The sequence below is a fragment of the Micropterus salmoides genome, unplaced genomic scaffold (assembly GCF_014851395.1).
Source record: "Micropterus salmoides isolate LMB-PRFRI ecotype aquatic unplaced genomic scaffold, ASM1485139v1 Ms_hic_scaffold_5, whole genome shotgun sequence".
Lineage (NCBI taxonomy): Eukaryota > Metazoa > Chordata > Actinopteri > Centrarchiformes > Centrarchidae > Micropterus > Micropterus salmoides.
In genome coordinates, this window is record NW_024044237.1 from 12,609,469 (window position 1) to 12,630,093 (window position 20,625).

The 20,625-nt window shown below is 38.8% G+C and overlaps 1 protein-coding gene across 4 annotated transcripts; it reads left to right on the forward strand.

Annotated features, from left to right (window-relative positions):
- The first annotated feature begins 6,043 nt into the window (after window positions 1-6,043).
- il12ba (interleukin 12Ba) lies at window positions 6,044-15,832 on the forward strand. Of its 4 annotated transcripts, none has more exons than XM_038698579.1 (8): window positions 6,044-6,167; window positions 12,705-12,792; window positions 12,879-13,166; window positions 13,288-13,393; window positions 13,740-13,981; window positions 14,113-14,285; window positions 14,474-14,595; window positions 14,770-15,832. In XM_038698579.1, exons 1-8 carry the CDS (start codon window positions 6,054-6,056, stop codon window positions 14,819-14,821), a joined length of 1,185 nt encoding a protein of 394 aa, XP_038554507.1. In that variant the 5' UTR covers window positions 6,044-6,053; the 3' UTR covers window positions 14,822-15,832. The 4 variants fall into 4 exon arrangements, with proteins under 4 accessions (XP_038554507.1, XP_038554509.1, XP_038554510.1 ...); XM_038698581.1 differs by lacking the exon at window positions 6,044-6,167 and adding an exon at window positions 11,142-11,263 and having other exon boundaries at window positions 14,770-15,831; XM_038698582.1 differs by lacking the exon at window positions 6,044-6,167 and adding an exon at window positions 11,452-11,628 and having other exon boundaries at window positions 14,770-15,831.
- The last annotated feature ends 4,793 nt before the right edge of the window (window positions 15,833-20,625 follow it).

Here is a 20,625-nt window from a genome sequence, read left to right on the forward strand (position 1 = left end):
TTTGCATATCTTTATGGAAGCTAAAACTGTTCAGACTGACACTGAATGTTCCAAGCAACTCTTCCACTTTTAAATATAGTAACAAGGTGTTCATTTAGTGATTTTGAAGTTGTTTCTCCAACCAGACGTCACACATAGAGTATTGATAGGTAGTCAGTTATGTCCTTTGAACTCAATAGATGATTTCTTATTCAAAATAAAACCTACACTAGACATAACACCGGGGGCACATGGGAATCAGAGGCGCCGCAAAGCAACAATTCTCACGTGAGCAGCAGACTGCCTCCTCACATCAGAAGCCCATTTTGCCATCAACAAGTGATTTTGCTCCTCTGCTCTTTTCCAGAGGCCACCTGAGCATCAATAATCAGGTAGCCAGTACAACATATATATGAATAATAGCGGTTATGTGCTGATTCTACGGAGCAACTGCAACATCATTGCTCTGGAGAAAGGAGGTGGCTTATGCAGGCTCTCCACACAGATGTAAAGACGCCTCCATTCCCATTCAGGACCTCTGTCATTGTTGACGCAAATTTGTTGCCCAGCGACAAGACGCAATGCCATGTCTCCAAGACAATGCAAGGTAGAGGCCTACCTGTGTTGAGAAGACTTTCCAAGCCCGAAGGCCAATGTCCACATGCCTGATTGGGTGGTGAGTGTGTTGATCAGGGGGCTGATACAAAGCATTGTTAGGGGACCCAATTGGCAAAGTCTGTCAAATGGCACAACAAGTATGAAATAGTATGCTCTCAAATGTTCTAACTTTAACAGAAAAAAAATGCACTCACAGTGGAGTGAGTGGGAGTTGTAAAATAAAAAGTGGGTAGGAAAGAGGTAGAAAAAACAACATGGAAAGCAACTGAAACAGCAAAAAGCTGAGCTCATGAGAGGGGGGGGAATAAGTTGCCTGGAACTTGCTGAGATATGACTATGGGAAAACATTTTCTTTGTTGGGTATTGACTTAACAGTCCTAACTGTGGGAAAGACCTCATATTTTATGAAATGTGGTCCTTTTGAGAAATATTTAGTTTTTAACCATCTGCATTGGTACCAAGATTCAGTCAAGGAAAAATCAGATTCAGCAGTGTTGATCAGCACAGACAATACAGTCTGTAATACATGTTTTGAGACATGATGACTCACAATAGGACCCGCCGTGATGTAACTGTGGTTTGTTTCTCTCCAATATGTTTCCAAGATGACGGATACAAAGGTTGTAGAGGTGTTGAAGTTCAGTCAGGGGTTATTGTATTTATGGCCATGGTAAATAGCGAGAAGGCAATGAAAGGCGTTCTACAGATAAGAGGCATATTACAGCACTGATTGGTGATGTGGATAAGCAGTGTTGTGCAAGTCACTGAAAATTAGTAATTAGTTAAAGTTACTAGTTATTTATCTCAAAGGTAATTGAATTGCTTTTCCAATTACTGCATTATAAAAGTAATAACAGTTACTAGGGACTTTTCTTTACTTTTTAACATATACTTAAATTCTCTTACTAATGCACACAGCTATATTATTTTAGTGATGCTGTGGACCAGGGTCCCAAGACAACTGTAAATTTTGTATTATTGTACCCATTATCACTATGATAAAATCAATCAGCCTGTTCAGTTCTGTCTGGCTTCAGGAACTTCAGAAATGACTACTCTTTAGTGTGGATCAAGTTCTCACACCTGCACATAGACTACATGAACTGTCAGCCATTGTGTGCAGTCCAGTGCTGACTGACTGATTCACATCACATTGCGTAAAGATTGGTGACATTAGATCACAAACTGGGAATAAAAGTCATTCTGTTTGCAATTCAACTGCAATGAAAAAAGTTAAATAATTTGAAGTACATGAAAGTAAATACAAAACGAGGGTACCTAACAGGTAGAACCTGTGTAGCCTAGAGGCATATCAGCTGCCTCTACAAAAACAATAAAAGACGGGCCCCTATAGCTTACTGTACATCATGTTTCAACATGCAACCAGTTAACTAGGTCAATGCTTAGGTTCTTACTTCCACAACGCAAAGGCTGTCCTCTCTGACATCTTCCTAGCTGAGCTACTGTACATGTGACACAGCTGTGGGACTGGATACCTTCCACTGGTACACAGGTAAGATGTAGAAAGGAAAGTATGTGAATGTGTAGGGGAATGTTTGAGTTTCACTGGGCCAACTGGGGCAGACTACAAGGCTGTTTTTACATGCATCTGTTCAGTTCTCACTATTAAATCTTAGATTAACTTTTGTGTACAGGGAAGATTTATGACATCACAAATACTTCGGAGCCAATTTGTGGTCCAACATGCAATTTAGACGAGTGTGATGTGGTAACTTGAAACCTCCAGCTCGGAGAATTTTTAAACTAGGTCATTGAATTTTTTTCTCGGACAACATTCATAAGTTATTATTCAAAGCAGATAATTTTTATATGTCGTAAAATGTGTCTGAAGATCTTTAATTAACAACAGTTCCTCAACATGTTGCTAGAAAACATGATTCTTGTGGTGTTAAGTTTCTTTCAAAAGATATTTCTAGAGACAAGCTGGTGATGTTTGATCTTGTACAAAAGCACATGTACTTTTCTGATCTATTGAACGGATCTTTTAATGCCACCGATGTTGTTTGCTTTTAGGTCTATTTTTGTCTCTCTGTCTCTGCTGTTGACCTTTGTGTTGTAAGCTTGAATTTTAGCAAAACATGCTGCCCCAGTGTCTTTCCTAACTTTACTTTAGATTAAATCGAATAAACAGACTACACATGTTCAGTGGAGTTTGAGGTCATTGATGTAACTATGATAAATTCTTTCCTGGAGAGCAATGAGGTGTCAGAACATTTGGATGTGATCCACCAGCACCTCCATTTTCAGTTGTTATATGAATTATGAGTCTTTCTTGCACACTTGCTCAAGATTTTCATCAGGCAAAGAAAAGGGAGAAAACAATACCATGTCACGACCCTTCCTTTGAAGAGGTAGCCTCGTTGGACTTTTGACATACCCCTGGCATGGCATCAGAGGTCTACTTCTCTGCATATCAGCTTGTGCAGCTCTGATAATACGGTGTGACGAGACCGAAATAGTCCATTACATTGATTGCGTTGGCCTGCATTACCACCGATTACGCATTCCCCTCTTTGATCCAAAATTACGGCTGAATGCATCTAAGATATGAAGTACCACCTTTAATCAAATATACAGACTAGCAAATTCTGGAGACTTCTTTTACGCACTCTCTCTCTCTGTTTCACACACTACAAACTGTCTCTCCATAATCACAGGTAAACTATAAGATATGAGGTTTTCCTCAGAAATAAATACAAAGCAAACTTGATTTTTAACCTAGGTCACAAAGTGCAACTCTGTTCTTTTTAACCAAACAAAGATAGCAACCAAAAAGTATACTCTGTCTAGTCATTTTTTATGACAGATCATCCCATAATTTATTTTTTGCTAATGGGCCTAATCTTGAAACGCCTATTGAAGCACATGATATGTGTAAATGGGATTGGTGGGGAGTGAAATACTGAAATCAATGCATCTTGGACATGGCATCTTGTAGGTGAAAATGAGATTCTGACTGTTGTAAAAAAAAAAAAATTAAAAATAAACCCGACAAGAGCAAAACATCACCATCAAATAAGTCGATTGCCTTAATCATCATTTGTAGGTAAGATTGAAAGATCACTTTTTTTTTGGGACAAATAGATCAACACATTTAGCATTAATGGAACTAATAGAGTACATTGAAGGGGTATTTTCATTATAAGCATTTCATACAATGCATCATGACATGTTATTTTGCAAACTAGAGGCATATGACATTAGAGGCATAGTTCACAAATGGTTAAGTATTTATTTGGAAAACAGACAATATGTACAGTTTGCTGGCAGTAAATCAAAATGTATAAAGGATAAATGTGGAGTCCCAAAAGACCAGATGAGGTATTTCATTTATGCTACTTGTTTTGAGAAGGAGGTAGGTAAGAGAAGATTTTTCTTTGCCCTGCTTCTTTTTGATTGTGGAATATACACCACTTTATTAGGCACAACTTGCTAGTACTGGGTTGGACCCCCTTTTGCCTTCAGAACTGCCTTAATTCTTCGTGGCATACTTTCAGCAAGGTTTTAGAAACATCAAAGACTTTAGTCCATATTGACACGATAGCATCACGCAGTTGCTGAAGAATTTGTCGGCTGCACATCCATGATGTGAATCTCCCGTTCCACCACATCCCAAAGGTGCTCTATTGGATTGAGATCTGGTGACTGTGGAGGCCACTGGAGTACAATGAACTCGTTGCCATGTTCATGCCATACTAGTTTGACATGATTTGAACTTTGTGACATGGTGCTTTATCCTGCTGGAAGTAGCCATCAGAAGATGGGTGCACTGTGGTCATAAAGGGATGGACATGGTCAGCAACAATACTCAGGCAGGCTGTCACGTTTAAACAATGAGCAATTGGTACTAAGGGGCCCAAAGTGTGCCAAGGTAATATCTCCCACACCATTACACCACCACCACCAGCAGCCTGAACTGTTGACACAAGGCATGATGGATTCATGCTTTCATGTTGTTTATGCCAATTTCTGACCCTACCATCTGGATGACCTGAAACAACCATACCACAATCAAACAAAAAAAAAAACTTTTCCACATGTCACACTGAATAATTGCAAATTATAGAGCAACACCTCTGTGTCCTTTGTGCAAGAGATTGAATAAGTGGGTGCATTCAGCCACTCTGTTAATGAATGGTCCTGTGTCCTTTGGCACGTATATTTGACCTCCTCAATAAAATGCTGAGAGATGGCGCTTTCCTCTCAAAGAATTCTCTTAATTATCAGAGATGCCTGTATTTATATTACAATCAGTAGCTCTCAACTCTAGGATTTTTAACTTTATATCATATATAATCTCTCAATAGAACTCAAGCTGAGGCGAACAAATACCAAAGCCTTTTTCAGAATTAAAAAACAGGGTTCACAGGGTTCAATAAGTTTTAAAGGCGAGACTTTCGTTGCAGATGAGGAGTTACTAATGAAAATGGCGTCCCGCTGTGCCACAGTCTCTATCGTCCTCTCTCAGGGAAATATAGGCTGGTGCCGCCCCGTTTATCGTCCTTTCTCAGAAGAACAGGGTCAGTGAGGGGTAGCCTGCTGGAAAGAAGGGGTAGGTGGAGGGATTTTCTCTGGCATTATATCACCTTTTCCCAGACTGCCTACAAAGTGTCTCTTCTAATAAAGTCACTTTATTTAAGTTTTTGCACTTGTTAGTGAAGAAAATATTCTAAGGTGAGAGATCAAGCTTGAAAAAGATCAGCGTGATCAAAGTGTCTATCAAATGGCCTGATGGTTTACAAAGAGTCCCTTTGTGTGAAACAAAGAGTGTTTTTTTCGTTTTGTTTTGTTTTTTCTTCCGGCAATTCTCAATGAGAACTGACGATTTCTTCAATAGACAAGAGGAGGAAGGGAACAATCAACTGAAGAATACAGTAACACCAGAAGATGTTTAAGGCATTGATTTTCCCATTGTACACTGAGAAGCAAGAGATCATTATGGGGAAATGCACAATGACAGCTTTGTTGTAAAGACACATGGGAGATGTATCCATTCTCCCATGATTGATATCTTATAAAATACTATAAATCCTAATTGTTAGTTTTGAATTGCCTTAGTTTGAGGAGGTTGGATGGAGACACAGACAAAGATTTTTGTAACCTTCTCTCTTTCACATAATTAAAATAATGACACAAGTTTTAGGGGAATTTATATGACAGGTAGCAATAATTGGTACATAATAAACTGTACATTACTCTAAAACTTGGATTATTCTGGTTTAGCCAAGACTGGTGATATTAAAATGTGCAGGATTAGTTTCAGTGGATCACACAGGGCCATTTTATTTTAACTCGGAATGTCCTTCTTTATTCCCATGGAGGATAGTTTTCGCATTCAAAGAGCTCGTGGTGTGTGGGATAGAGCTTTAGCCTTTTTTGCCTCAATCTGTGGGTGGTACTGTAATATAAAAAAAAGCAGCTGATTCAAGCAGAAGATGTTGTTTCTGTCTGGCAACTTTATCAGACTGTCTCATGAAGTCAGTGACTGCTGCCTGTGTTTGTGTGTGTGCATAATGTGCGTACACTTAAAACAAAACAGGACAAATAAGGTAAGTGACTCACCGATCACTTCCCTGTATGTGTTATTTTCAGCTTCTGCCCCTAACACTGACTTCAGCTGGCTGGATGGACATGCTGGATCATGCTTTGAACAAGTCAACCTTTGTCCTGGCTGTTATCTGTCAGCATTAGGCACGACGCCAAGCTCTACATGAAGTGTTGCTTTTCCTTCTTTGTGTATTTTGAATTTTTTTATGTGATTAATGTGTTTCTTCCTGCTCTGGTGTCCTTATAGTGGCACAGGGCAAATGTCTGGACTCTCCTCGGGGGTCCTGGCACTGTGCCTGGGAGCCTTTTTTCAGCTGGGCTGACAAACTGGGCTAATCTGTCCTGCTATGTGCAACGCAGTACATTACAACCTTACCATAGCAACATCAATTTAATGAAAAAAACACCATAGCAATGTAAAATATTTTCTGCATGTACAGACATGACAATGAAAGGATGACAGTGAGACAAAGAGAACAAGAATGTCCTGTCACTTCTTAAAAGGCTTCTTCACATAAGTTATTTTTTTCAGCCTCCTACAAGGCTGTTGTTACTTCCCAAGTAATTTTATCCGTGCCCCAGGATAGTCCTATTGTTTTTTGTTCTCGTGCTTCTCGTGTAGGATGCACACACACACACGGATGGGATACGTTGCATCAGGCTAGCCAGTTTCTGCCTCCCATGGGGTCATTTTAAATTCATCTTTCGAAGACAAGAGTCTTTAATCCTACTACAAAAATTAAGAACAACATGGATACATTAGTCTAATAAAAATCACCTCAGTGTACACTTCCAACACAACATTTTGTTCAAAATATAAGCTATAATCTGAAACAAGATAATATACACTCACTGGCCACTTTATTAGGTACACCTGTTCAATTGCTTGTTAACGCAAATAGCTTATCAGCCAATCACATGGCAACAACTCAATTTTGTACATGAGTGTGGAAGACCTTGACAAGGAGAATTTTCTTTGAACACACAATGAACAAGTTAAATGATGATAAACAGTTATATTCTTTTCTGTATTTTTAGCATGGCTTTATGGATGGCAATGCTGCTGTCAATTGGCTGATTCCGCCACCATTTTGATCCAGACTGAAATATTTCATGAACTGATATTTGTGTTTCCCAGAGGATGAATCCTACTAATCGGTGATCCCTGATTTTTCCTGTCACCACCATGAGGTCAAAATGTCAATTTCTCCAATACTTTGGTTTATGACTAAATTCAGAGCTCTTAACATTCTAATAATCCGCAACTGTACTTTGTATTTAGTGCTAATTAGCACAGTGAAAAACCTGTTAAAAATCAGCATTTTCATTGTGAGTATGTTAGCATCAGACACTGAAATCTAGAATCACATTGCTGATTCAGATCACCTCATTCAGTGTAGTTCAAAGATTCATAGTCACTGACTGTAGTTTGTTTGCTTTTTTCTCTCTAAGCTAAGCATCACATTACATTCAAATGCATCTATGTATGTGAGTAAGTGACGCTTGCACTGACAAGGCACATCAGCACGTACGTCATAAGGGAACATAACTTGAAACACTGAGCTTAAATCTGAGCCTCTACGTGTCCCCTCTGTGGGATCAGAATACAGGAAGAATGAAGGCTTTCGGACTAATTCACCATCCTGGAAAGTCCTCACTTGACAGTTTGACAGTTATTATCTGATTTTGTATTAACAAGTGGTTCTCTGCTAAGAGGTACGTGATAAGCAGGAACTGCAGGACAGTATGTGACATTCCCAGTCAGAGAAAGTTCCATGAGGCTGCATACAAATTCAGTCTCTCTTTTTAGACACAAATTCTTAAGAGATTCCAAAGAGGATTTGCAAAAACACACGTACACCACCTAAGCTTTAAGAAAGACTACAAAACAAATTAAATGCCACAGGGGTCTGTCATACAGACAAACAAATCTGTTGTGGCTCAGAATCACAAAGGGCTTTTTTAATAAGAGAGAAGGAGCTGTGGATCAGGGCCAGGAATCTACCACTTTATATGGCTTGACCTTTCTGTACCTCTATCCAGTCCTTTCCTCATCTCCCCTTCTTTCTCTATCCCTACACACACACATTACATCATCACTGTCTTCTCTTTTTCCCCCTTTTGTTTCCCTATTTTCCACCCCTCTCACAGATGAGATCATTGCACTGATTTCATTCCAGCTGTTATGCTTTGGGGGCATCTGGAAGACATTCCAGTACAGAGCCACAGACCACAAGCCTGTACAGAGCCTCTCGCCCAGCCGTGTAATTCTCAACAGCTGCAGAATATTGAGTTATCACACTTGAGCAAGGACACCAGCCACACTCAATTAAATCAGAATCTGTACTAAGCAAACATGCACATGTGCCACAGTATGTGTGATGTAATAATATTGCTTAGATTGGATATAATATGTGGGATTTTTGAACTATTACTTCAACTGGTTCGACAGGTTGCCATTTAAAATGGAAATTGCTCCAAAGAATATCTTGCACGCAGACACCTGTAACCCTCTGGTGACATCTAGTGGTCCTTTATGAACACTACACAGATGACATTTTTCAATAATTCAGAAAAATTATTTAATCCATGTGTTTTGATGTCACTGACTTAACTTCCTCATTGTTTGGACTTTCACATACTCCACTGCTGTATGTGTAACAGCGAAATATTTTCCCTTCATTCTTCATTATGTTTCTCTTTTCGTGTGACCTTTATAATGTGAGTATTTAGAAAAGTATTGATGTGACCCCAAAGAGAACTAATGTGTTATTTCTGCATAGGACTTCTGAAACATGTTAACCGATCAAAATCATCTTTATGAGCTATCTTTTATTAAATTTGGAAAAGTCATAAACAAGCTGATAAAACTAAAACTAACTTAAATTGCTAAGTAGTTTTTGAGCTGTCAAAGAGGGCCCAGGCTGTCCAGGACCCCAACCATGAACATCAGGGTTTATTCATTAGCGTACACTTTTAATACATATTAAATGCAAAGACTGCGCTGCTTAGCAATAGTGTAAGGCTAATTAACAATCAGTGTTTGCATGGCTGTTGGAAATTATTGTTCTCCTTTAATATTTACAAAAGAATGCAAGTGACAAGCTACATCAAGTGTTATTCTAGACATGTACACTACTGCCTTAATGGTATTCCTATATTTGTTCATAGACTGACTGGCACACAGATGTCATACACAAAGCATCAGATGGTCCTCTGTAAGATTATTATATTTAACTAAAAGACATGATTTTCCCATAAGCAAGTAAAAACCCTAGTGAATGTGCCTAAGGAGTATCATACCCAAAAAGCATGTATACATGCACATTACAACCTTGCTACAAAAGGGAACAGAAGGCAGATAAAAGCCATAACAAGTTCATGTTCTGCTTGAGCTCTGCAATGTATAACCAACCACAAACAGAATGAGTCTGAGACCAAAAATATCATCGCTGCATGTTTATCACACGGCCTGAAATCACATACACTATACTATAGTTTTACTTAAAAATCTTTTTCAGTTTAATCGTCCTTGATCATTTTATGAAAAGATTCTGGTCAGTAATTATGTTCCTTTGTGTTTACTTTGTTGCTAGGTCACAGGTGTGTTGAGTCTAAACAAATCAATGGATACTAAACAGTAAAGTACAGAGAGAGACCCATAAAACTTTTACAGAACTTTGATCCCTCAAAACCTGATTTAACAACCGGGCACAAACGAAACAGTGCTTAGGGAAATCTGGGTAACTCAAAACTTGGTTCATTCGAATTTGTCAATGCACAAAGAAAGAATAACTAAAAGAAAGCAATGCCTTCACAGTTGATAAAGTGACATTTGTGACAATACTTTTCAATTTTTAGTTACTAAGTTTAGTATCCACATCACTGCAATCATTTACTTATTTCCTCAAACTGTAGTTTGTGCGTGTATGCATTTTGTTGCTTGGTTCAACTACTTTTGCAATGTGTATGAGCAATAATCTCTCATTGTGGCATGGTCGTTGGCCTAACATTATAAAGGAATGAGCCTTGAGGAATCCAGTCCTTTGTCTGTTCACCTGGTTGCGCCAAGTCCCATCTTCTGACATGCTCATGTTTCTTTTCATTGTTAATATCTCAGTCTCATTGCCCCATATCTGTCTATTATCAACCTTCCGGATGTGACACCGTTCTTTGACCTGGCAAGCTTATTTTATCTTCTTCCCCTTCCCTAGTTTCACATTGAAGTTTTGTTTCTCAGTGATGCTCTAAGGATGATAGTGCTGCGGACACTGGGTTGTTACGGTTTCCATAAACGTAATACAAAGCCTGTTCTCTTGTGATTTATTTTGTTACTGTATTGATTGCTTTCTATGATGACTTTCAAGACAGAGTTTTCTGTAGCTGTAAATAAACACGACATAGAATTGAGGGTTGCTAAACCTGTGCATACTACTAAATGGAATGCAGATTAACTTGTCTTTGTGACATCATTGTGATACTACAAGGATTCATAACATATTATGATATTATAGGATGCTATCCCAAATATTGTTCCTCCTCCTTGTTAAGTAAATATTACAGAATGCCAAAGATATGTAGTATTTGATCCTGGACATCAAGCTGTTAAAATCCTTTGGAATAAAAAATAGAAATTGGAATTTTAACTAACACAGGTTCTGGTTTTAGGTTTTAGTTTTCATAATGAAAATACGAGGCTGCATAGGCTTACAAGTCAATACAGTAGTGACTTAGTAAATAGTGGCAACAGGTCACGAGCTACGAGGAGTGTTTTGACATTTGCACATAACAATGACAGTGGACACTTTCGTCTCAAAATGTCAGCATGACTCACTTTTACGTGGCTGTAGTTTCTTTCCAATAGGTTTACAGATTGAATAATAGTGTGAGTATAAAGTATTGAGATTTAAAAAAATGTTTTCGCCGTGCAGTTTTGTGACAAATTAAAGTGTTTTGCGTTCAGTTATCACCAGCATTTGTAGATAATACCCTTTTATTGTGAAGGATTTGGGGCCGGAAGTTTTTTGCTGTTGCTGCTGGTGGGCTCAAGCCATTTAACTTTAAGTCCCACTGTATTTCAAAACGCTGAACTTTTAAGGTAAAAGTAGTTTTTTTCCCTTTTCAAATCTAATAATTTCCTCCAATTCAACCCAAATAATGCCTATTATAATAGAAGGCCCAATATCACCTTTATTTAAATCTTTCATAGCATCTCTGTAATATTGACCAGGTGATTTCGTGAAAGTAATGTCATGTAACATGATACCAGCCAGCGAGGCTCATGGTGGAAGTGAGTTAAAGAGGATTATGAATACCTCTTTTCATGTAAACAAATAGAAAGCGAAGTTGGACTTTTTGGACGAATGTACGAGGCGATTTGGGGAAATACTTAAATGCCAGTCACTCACATAAAAGGCGCTCTCAATCGTAGGGTCGCCATTAATTCTGGAAATAAATGTAAAGGTAAGATGACTTTGGGCTGATTTGTTAAACGGTTGTTTGTGTACGATATTTTGTTGAATTGCCTTTTGGCGACATGCTCTGAGTGAGTTTGAGTGCCTACTGTTAAGCGCTTTTCGCAAGGTATGGGCTTTTATTATGAAGTAATAAAATGGAAAACGGATGTAGTGAATCTATGATGGGCTGCTGCGGGCACTCTGTGTAAATCCTTAACTACAGTCTGGTGTAAATAAAAGACGATGAAGTTGCTGCCGGCTTGGATCTGACACCGCTCCGTGTTTTCATTTTATACTCTAGTCTACATGAGTAGCTTATCGGCGCAACTAATAACCCTTGGCTATTACTTTGTTTATACAAAAAAGTTGGAATTAAAACAGTTTTTAACTGCAGGTTTAAAATGAATGAATTTTAATGTAAATAACACGTATATAGTAAACTAGGTATTATGACTTATGTTGCTAACTAGCTGGTTCTACTTTAGTATGCTCTGGGGATGGACATTTGATGTAAGTTAGGTCTATATAAACAAGTACTGAATATTTCGATTTGTTTTTCTTTTCTGGAGGCATACATGCAGTTTTTTGATTTATTTATTTTTCCGGATGTGGTTGCATGCGGATGAAACTTTATGCTACATTTTTGGCGTTGGTTTGTTTTGGGTTTTCATGGATAAGAACATCGCTAGTGGTTCTTTGTTACTCTGAGTTTAACATGTGTGTTGATCTTCACTATTTAAATGGAAATCTGTGTGAATTTGTAAAGTAGGTATATTCATTCTGTGAGCTGTGGTTTTCCACTTCTCAATTGGTTTTTGAGTTGTGTTGCTTTTATTTTGTTTTTTGTTTATTAATGTACTGTTATTTCGAGTAATTTCCATGATTTTGAATTTATGCACGTAAATGATTGTATTGACTAATTACAAGTGCATTTTTATGGCTTTTGTGTTATTAACTCAATATGTTATGTGCAAGAGTACTGATTTTGGTCATTTGATCTTTCTCTCTGTTTCTTTATTTGCCCTCTTCACATCACTTCCGCCACCTCACTTTCTTGCTCTCTGTCTTCTCTTTGTTATTCAGATGAAGTTATTTGTTTTCGGCATTGTGTGTGCGTTTCTGCAAGTCAGTTGCCAAAATCCTACAAGCCACTGGACTCTGCTGCCCCACAGTATGTTTGATCTCCATGAAAACACACTTATCAATCCAAGTTTAAACAGTTCATCCATAACCTCTTCCTGTGTGTCCTCATGTTAGCTTTGGTTGTGGAGGTGGACGGCACTTTGGGCCAGCAGCCCCTGAGCTGCCTGGAGTCGCCAGAGGAGCTTACGAGGAGAGACATTAAGAGTCAGGATATTTTTTGGAGGAAGAATGGAGTACAGGAAGCGCAGAGAGGAAACTCATATCTGGTGCAGCTGGAGGAAAGCTTAGGAGGGGGCAACTACACCTGCCACAGCGAGGACGGATCACTCCTCAATCATACTGTGATCCTGATCCAAGAGGAAGAAACTAAGAGGAGGAAGATTCTTGTGAAATCTGACCAAGGTATGATCTAATTAAAAACTTTGCACTGAATAGAACAGCTAGAAATTTCCACTGACAAATTGGGTCTTGTCTGTTTGTTGTGTTCCCATCTCTGCATGTTTACGTGCCGTTATCTCATTAGAAGATTATTTAAAGTGCTCGGCTCAAAATTACAACGGAGAGTTCCACTGCTCTTGGACCTGGCACAGCAGACGTGTTGGCAAAGTAGCATTCATCAAAGCTCGACGGTAAGCTCACAAACTGCTGAAATGTTTTCTGTTTCGCTCTCCAGTAATAACACAGTGCTCGGAGCCATGTCAGAGCTGAGACTACACAGCGACGCCCATAAATGCCTCCTTATGAGAGGAAACATAACAAAGTGCTTTTTTGGATCAGTTTTTATTTAACAATAATACAGCTGTAAATGCTCCTGAACGATAGGTTCTACTTTATACTATGTAATACTTTAATCAGCATCTGCTCCTTCAGCTTTTTGTCCATGAGAAGTTGTTACAGCTTCTTGCCATGAAAAAACCCTCCACAAAATCAGTGTGTCGTGTCAATAAAAAAAAAAAAATTATTATTATTTTGCAGTGTCACTGACAGCAATGACATTCAGTGCTCTGTGGATACCAGTGGTCAGCGTTGGACATGCTCTTCAGGTCAGAGACACTTTGGCTGTTCAGTGGACGACAGCGGACACAGGATCTTGTGCTTGGACAAGCAGCACTGCCCCTATACTGAGGAGAGTCAACAGATCCACATCAGTGTCTACGTGAAGACTGAGCACTTCCTAGTGGAAAACTACTCGAAACACTTTTACCTGTCAGAGATAGGTGAGACATCTCCGGGAGACAGATTTCTTTTCCTGTACATAACTCCGTACTTCCATGTACTTGTTTTTCTTGTCTTTCTCCTCCTGTCTTTGTTTTCATTCCGCCCTGTCTTTTGCTTTTACACTCGATAGTGAAACCTGACAAGGTGATGATCAGTACAGTCAACACTACGATGATAGAGTGGAGTTACCCAAGATCCTGGAGCAGTCCCTTCTCCTACTTCCCCCTCACTTTCCAGATTGCACAGCTGAAGAAGGGATGTGAAAAGTGTGACAACCCGTGCACTGACTCAAAAGCCACAAAGGTAAGAGGACCCTATTGATTGCCATGCACCTTGTAATTTGTATTTTAAAGAACTAAAGCAGAGTGAAAATAATAACAAAAGTTCAGACAAATGACAGGAAATCCCACAAGCCATAAAAGAACTGCGCACACAAATCGAAAGAAAGAGTAAATGTTGCATGACTTGATGTCTTTTTTTTTACTTCTTAGATCTTGACAGCCCACTCTACAGACATTTGTCAGTTTGAAGTCAAGCGCAAGACTAAGGCCGTCTGTGTCCGAGCCAAGGATGCTCTCTGTAACTCACCGTGGAGCGAGTGGAGCCACATAAGGTCAGTGCCTCCCCCTGGAAAAGTGGGAGATACCTTCTTGACAGCATCAGGCTAGATCTCAGGAATTCACACTATGTAGACGTGGTTGTAACTTCTGTTATGAATATATTTTACTAGCTTGCTTGGAGTAAAATTGGGAGTTATTTCACACAAATGTCCATTTTTCCATCGCAGACTGAAGAACAAGAAGAAGAAAAACAACAGACATCGTAAAAACAAACAATGAGCATAACAGAAGAAACACAATCCCAAAACTGGACATCTCGATTTACTTAAAAGCTTTTTATATATTTATATAATATTGTATCAAGGTGTTTGTAATATGTAACTATTCCTAATGATAAGTGAACAAATAAAATGAGATTTAAAAGGGTTTTTTTTGTCACTACCTCATGTGTCCTTTAGCTGAATATTGGATTTTAATTTTTTTCACAGCTACAATCAGCAGCTTTTTCCTGATTTTTAAAATTGAACAGGAACATTATCAAAGTTTTTTCTGAAGTCTCTATTGAAACTGTACAAAGTTTTCTATATGACGATGTATTGCATTTAGCCAGACCTGTACCATATGCCCTAAGCACCTGACCCTGTACCTTTTTGGTAGAGAACAGAAACCTGTTGTTTCTATTTGACCAATAAACAACAGTGGTAAATCTGCTCAGAGGTTTATGTTGTTTCCCTAAACAGTTAGGTGAGAGTGTGGCTTTTAGAAGAAACTTTCCTAACATTTTGAACTAAGTTGTCTGTTGCCTGTTCTCTAGGAGGAGATAGGGTATGCATGGTATTTCCTCTGTAACATGCCAAGACACATGTAGATTTTGTGTTGTGTTCTCACATCTCTCACCTGCTTTCTCTGTCCTTCATGTTGGTGCACCTATGGAGGTGAACAACTACAAAGCCATTAAACTAATGTAAATGAGGTAATGGCTATGGCTATGGCTATTCAGAATTACTACTTACTACTGTATGTACAGTAATCAAAACCTAAACTCTCAGACGAAGTTCCTCAATATGCTTTGTTTTAATCCCTGAGAGAATCTCAAATACTGTATATTGATAATTAAGTGCTAACTTATACAATAAAATACACAATAGTCTTTATTGTCCACAATGTGGAAATTTGTCTTTTAAACCACAAAAACGGCAGATGTGTTTGCTATTAGTTAACAACACTTGTGGTATCTTCATTGCCAGTAATGTTTTCCTCTGACGTCACAGTGAGAAGCATTAGGTTGGTCTAGTACGGTTTTTCCCAGTCTTTCTGACTTGTGACCCTTTAAAATAAAGCAATGTCAACTTGTGGAGAATTGTCAGTTGTAGTTAATAGTTACTTTTCAGATCAATATTTTATAAGTGAAACAGTTTAGAGAATGTGCATTATTATAGATTCAACTACAGCATAAGTTGATAAACTTACAATAGCTGTACCTTGACAGTATTAAACTGCTGCTTACATGTATACGTAAATGATTCAATGAAAATCATCCAGTAAAAAAAAACTATAAATATATTTATTTGTCTTGATATATAATAAACATGTGGGCAATTTTGCATAATGAGTACTTTTATTTTATAAATATATATATAACTTTATTTAATAAAAAGATCTCAGTACTTCTTCCATCACTTTTGATGTGGTGAATGCACCCACTTGATTAGGATTCATTCCCTGAACTAACAAAATTCAGCCAAAAGTGATGACAGCTCTTTGCCAGGTGTAATAAACAGGTTAAAACTCTGTCCTACAGCACTTGGAACACACATTAGTGGCCCATCAAACTTAAAATACCAGCACACCGACAGTTTGTTAATGTTAATAATACTTTTTAATTATACAGTTGCAGGAAAAAAAAGTACTGTATGTGAACCTTTTGGAATTACATGAATTTTTGCATAAATTCTTCATCTAAGTCACAACAATAGACAAACACAGTCTGCCTAAACTAATACGACACAAACAATGTTTTCATGTTTTTATTGAACACACAGTGTAAACATTCACAGTGCAGGGTGGAAAAAGAATGTAAACCCTTGGATTAAATAACTAGTTGGCAGCAATAACCTCAACCAAACACTTTGAACTGGCGGACAGATGGCCTTACATTCTCCTGCAAAATTTCTTGATAATCTTCGGAATTAATTTTTCCATCAATGATAGCAACCCTGCCAGGCCCTGAGGCAGCAAAGCAGCCCCAAACCATGATTCCCCCTTGTGAGGAGGAGTGAGTTTGAGTACAGTTCTGGGAAGGAGTATTTCCTGCAGAATGGTATTCTCTATCATGGACCATGGTTCCCAAAGTGGCCCGAGACACCATACTTCTCTTGGGCCACTCTGTTCCCTGGGCTGGCCACCTAGGGAAGCCAAAGACCCTAGCTCACGTTAGACAGTACTTTCACTGGCCTGGTTTGCGGGCAGATGTTGTGCAGTTTTGTAGGACTTGCCCTCAGTGCCAGAAGACCATGAAGAGCTCCACTCCAACCCTTCCCCATTGTTAGTACTCCCTTTGAGCATCTTGGTATGGATATTGTTGGTCCTGTCTGCCAAAGCTTTATGTAATCTTCAAGAGTACCCAGGTCAGACAAATATGGTGGAGCATGATATCGTGTTAAAAGAGGAGGCTCCAGTTAAACGACTGAGTTACAGGATCCCGGGATCCTGGTGTCCCTGAAAAAAGAAGTGGACCTGATGCTGTCTCTGGGGATTATTGAGAGCTCAAAAAGTGAGTGGTGTAATCCAGTGGTGTTGGTTCCAAAAAAGGATGCTACAATACGGTTTTGTATTGATGTCAGATATATGAACTCTGTGTCAAAGTTTGATTGCTCTCCAACGCCACATATTGATGACATGATTGAGCGCCTGGGCAAAGCAAGATACCTGACCACCATTGACCTGTGCAAGGGTTACTGGCAAGTACCTCTGACTGAGAAATCCAGGGAGTTGACTGCTTTTCGGACCCCGTGGGGACTTTACCAGTTTTCAGTGTTGCCATTTGGACTGCATGGTGCCCCTGCGACTTTCAAAGGCTCATGGATCAGGTATTGTTTGGATGTGATGACTATGCCTGTGCATACCTTGATGACATTGTGATTTACAGTGCTACTTGGGAGGAGCATCTCAAGCACCTGAGGGAAGGGCTGGAGCGCCTGCAATCATCGGGCATGACTATTAACCCTGCAAAGTGAGTATCTGGGTTTCATTATTGGAAATGGAGTGATCAAACCACAAGTTCACAAGGTACATGCACTGGAGTCCTGCCCCCTGCCTCAAACCAGGAAGCATCTGAGGTCCTTCCTGGGGGTGGCAGGTTTTCATCACCGATTTATCCCCAGCTTTTCAGCCAGAGCTGCCCCAGAGCTGTTTTCTTTTCTTTGCTAGTTCTACTTTTGTTGTTATAATTATTTGATTGATTTACCATTAGTTCATATTAGGTAGAACTGTCTTGAAATTTGTTGTAGTTATTGTGGTTTATATATTATGTGTATGTCTACCCCTTTGTGTCAAAATGGCCTGACCAACCACTAAGTTTCCCCCATGTCTCAGTCTTGTTAGGTCTGTTTAATTAGTCTAGGTGTATTTTCTTCAGCTTATGTTAAGGTTATGTAACCTGAGTTAAGTTCTGTTTAGTTGACCTCTTTTATGGGCCCATAAAAGTGTTTTGTAAATAAAAACTTATATTTTTTGGAAACCTACTTTCTGACTCCTCATGCCTACCTCCTTATTTCACAGTTAGGATGAGGTTTTGATGTTGTTGTGCTATGCCTTTTTTCCTCCACATAGGGTTTTTTGTTCCTTCCAGACAACTCAACTTTGATCTGACTTTCATCTGTCCATGGTATATTTTGCCAGAAGTGCTGTGGAACATCCAGGTGCTCTTTCACAAACTTAAGACAACAATGTGTTTTGTTTTGACAGCAGTGGCTTACTCCGTGGTGTCCTCCCATGAGCTCCATTCTTGTTCAGTGTTCGACGTATCGTAGAGTCATCAACAGTGATGTTAGCATGTTCCAGAGATTTCTGTAAGTCTTGCAGGACGCAACTCCTAGGGTGAGTACCAACAGTGCTGAACTTTATAGACAATTTGTCTTACCATGGACTGATGAACATGAAGGCTTTCAGAGATATTTTTGCAACCCTTTCCAGCTTCATGTAAGTCAACAATTCTTAATCTTCAGTCTTCTGAGAGCTCTTTTGGTGGAGGCATAGTTCACATCAGCCAAAGCTTCATGGGAATTTGTGTGTTTTTATAGGGCGGGCAGCTCTAACCAACACCTCCAATCTCATCTCATTGATTGGACTCCAGGTTGGCTGACTCCTGACTCCAATTAGCTTTTAGAGAAGTCATTAGCCCAGGGGTTCACATACTTTTTCCACTCGGCACTGTGAATGTTGACATGGTATGTTCAGCAAAAACATATAATTGTTTGTGTGGTATTAGTTTAAGCAGAATGTGTTTGTCCATTGTTGTGACTTAGATGAAGATCAGATCACATTTTGTGACCAATTTATTCAGAAACTGAGGTAATTCAAAAGGGTTCACATACTTTTTCCTGCAACTGTACATATTACTATATAATTTTAAAATTTAAACTATGGCTAACTGCATGCTATTTTTTATCATTCTGATATCATACATCTACATACATCTACTTAATGTCATATAGTTAAGTGGATAAAGTAAACGTACCAGGCACAAATAAGATGAGAAATGTTGTTTTGTGGTCCCACATTGTGCTTGGGTATCTTAAATAACAGATAATTACATATTTAAAAAATCACATTTTTAAAAATCACTTTCATCTTTTAGTTGAAGGCACTATAGTATTATTTTAGAGGAACTAATCACCTAAGCAGATCCAAGCAGATCCAAACAATCTAAAATTCCAGTGCGAAGTAGATACCAGTACAAGGACTTATTAATTACCAAAATTCCACATCACATGTAAGAAAAGCCCAAAGAAACAACATCACACCCAAAGAATAGAAAGCCAGTCTTCCCGGTATTGGTCCGTTACTTGGCTGGTCAGGAGATTGTGGTGAACCGTCTCTTCACTTCCCTGTCATGAAAAGCAGAAGAGGTTAAGTAATATAAGCACTTTCAGCGGCCGACATACCACATGTATTAAGCCTGATACAAGTGACCTTTGATTTCTTATAGGTTTGTTTTATGTAACAGAGGGTGACACATTTTTGGGAAATGTTCCTACTTTTGTCCTATTATTTGCCCCTGTACAAAAAGTAAAAGAACAACACGCTTTTGTGTGACTGTTGTAATGCATGCTTTGAGGTACTGTTGAAAGTGAAATTCATAGCATTAAATCTATATACAGTCCTGCTCACCATTATTGGCACCCATGAAGTTTAAGTACATAATGTGGAATATCTTCTGAAAAAAATGAATCAAGTGAAACAATTCTGTTCTATAGAGAACTTGTGATTGATAAGAAAAGAGCAAATGATAAATAACAATTTAAAACAATAAACAATGGGAGAAAAAAATAGAAAATCTTAAAGCTTCCTGTGTCACTGGTATTGGCACCCTTTGCTGTAAATCAGTATGGAAACACATTGTGACTCACCTGTGGTAAATCACAAATGAGAATCACCTTAGATAAATTGTCTGTGCCCATGTGACATGAATTAGCCAATGAATGATGACTTCCGTGTTTTAAAAAGCCAACTGTTATCCCCAGTTCCTTTGTCACAATGGTGAAGACAAAGGAGCTGGCTGAGGACATCAGAAGTGCAATAATTAGCAAACACAAGACCTCCAAAGGGTATAAGGCCATCTCCAAAGACCTTGGCATCCCTGTTTCAACAGTGTGTTATGTTATTAAAAAGTTTGCCAAGCATGGAACTGTCAAGAACCTCCCTGGACGTGGGAGGAAGAGAAAAATTTATGAGAGGAGTCTGCAAAGGTTGGTGCGAATGGTGGACAAAAAACACCACGTCAAACATCCAAAGACCTGAAGGCCAACCTGGAACAGTCTGGGGTCATGGTTTCAACAAGTACCATTGACACCATTGCTGAG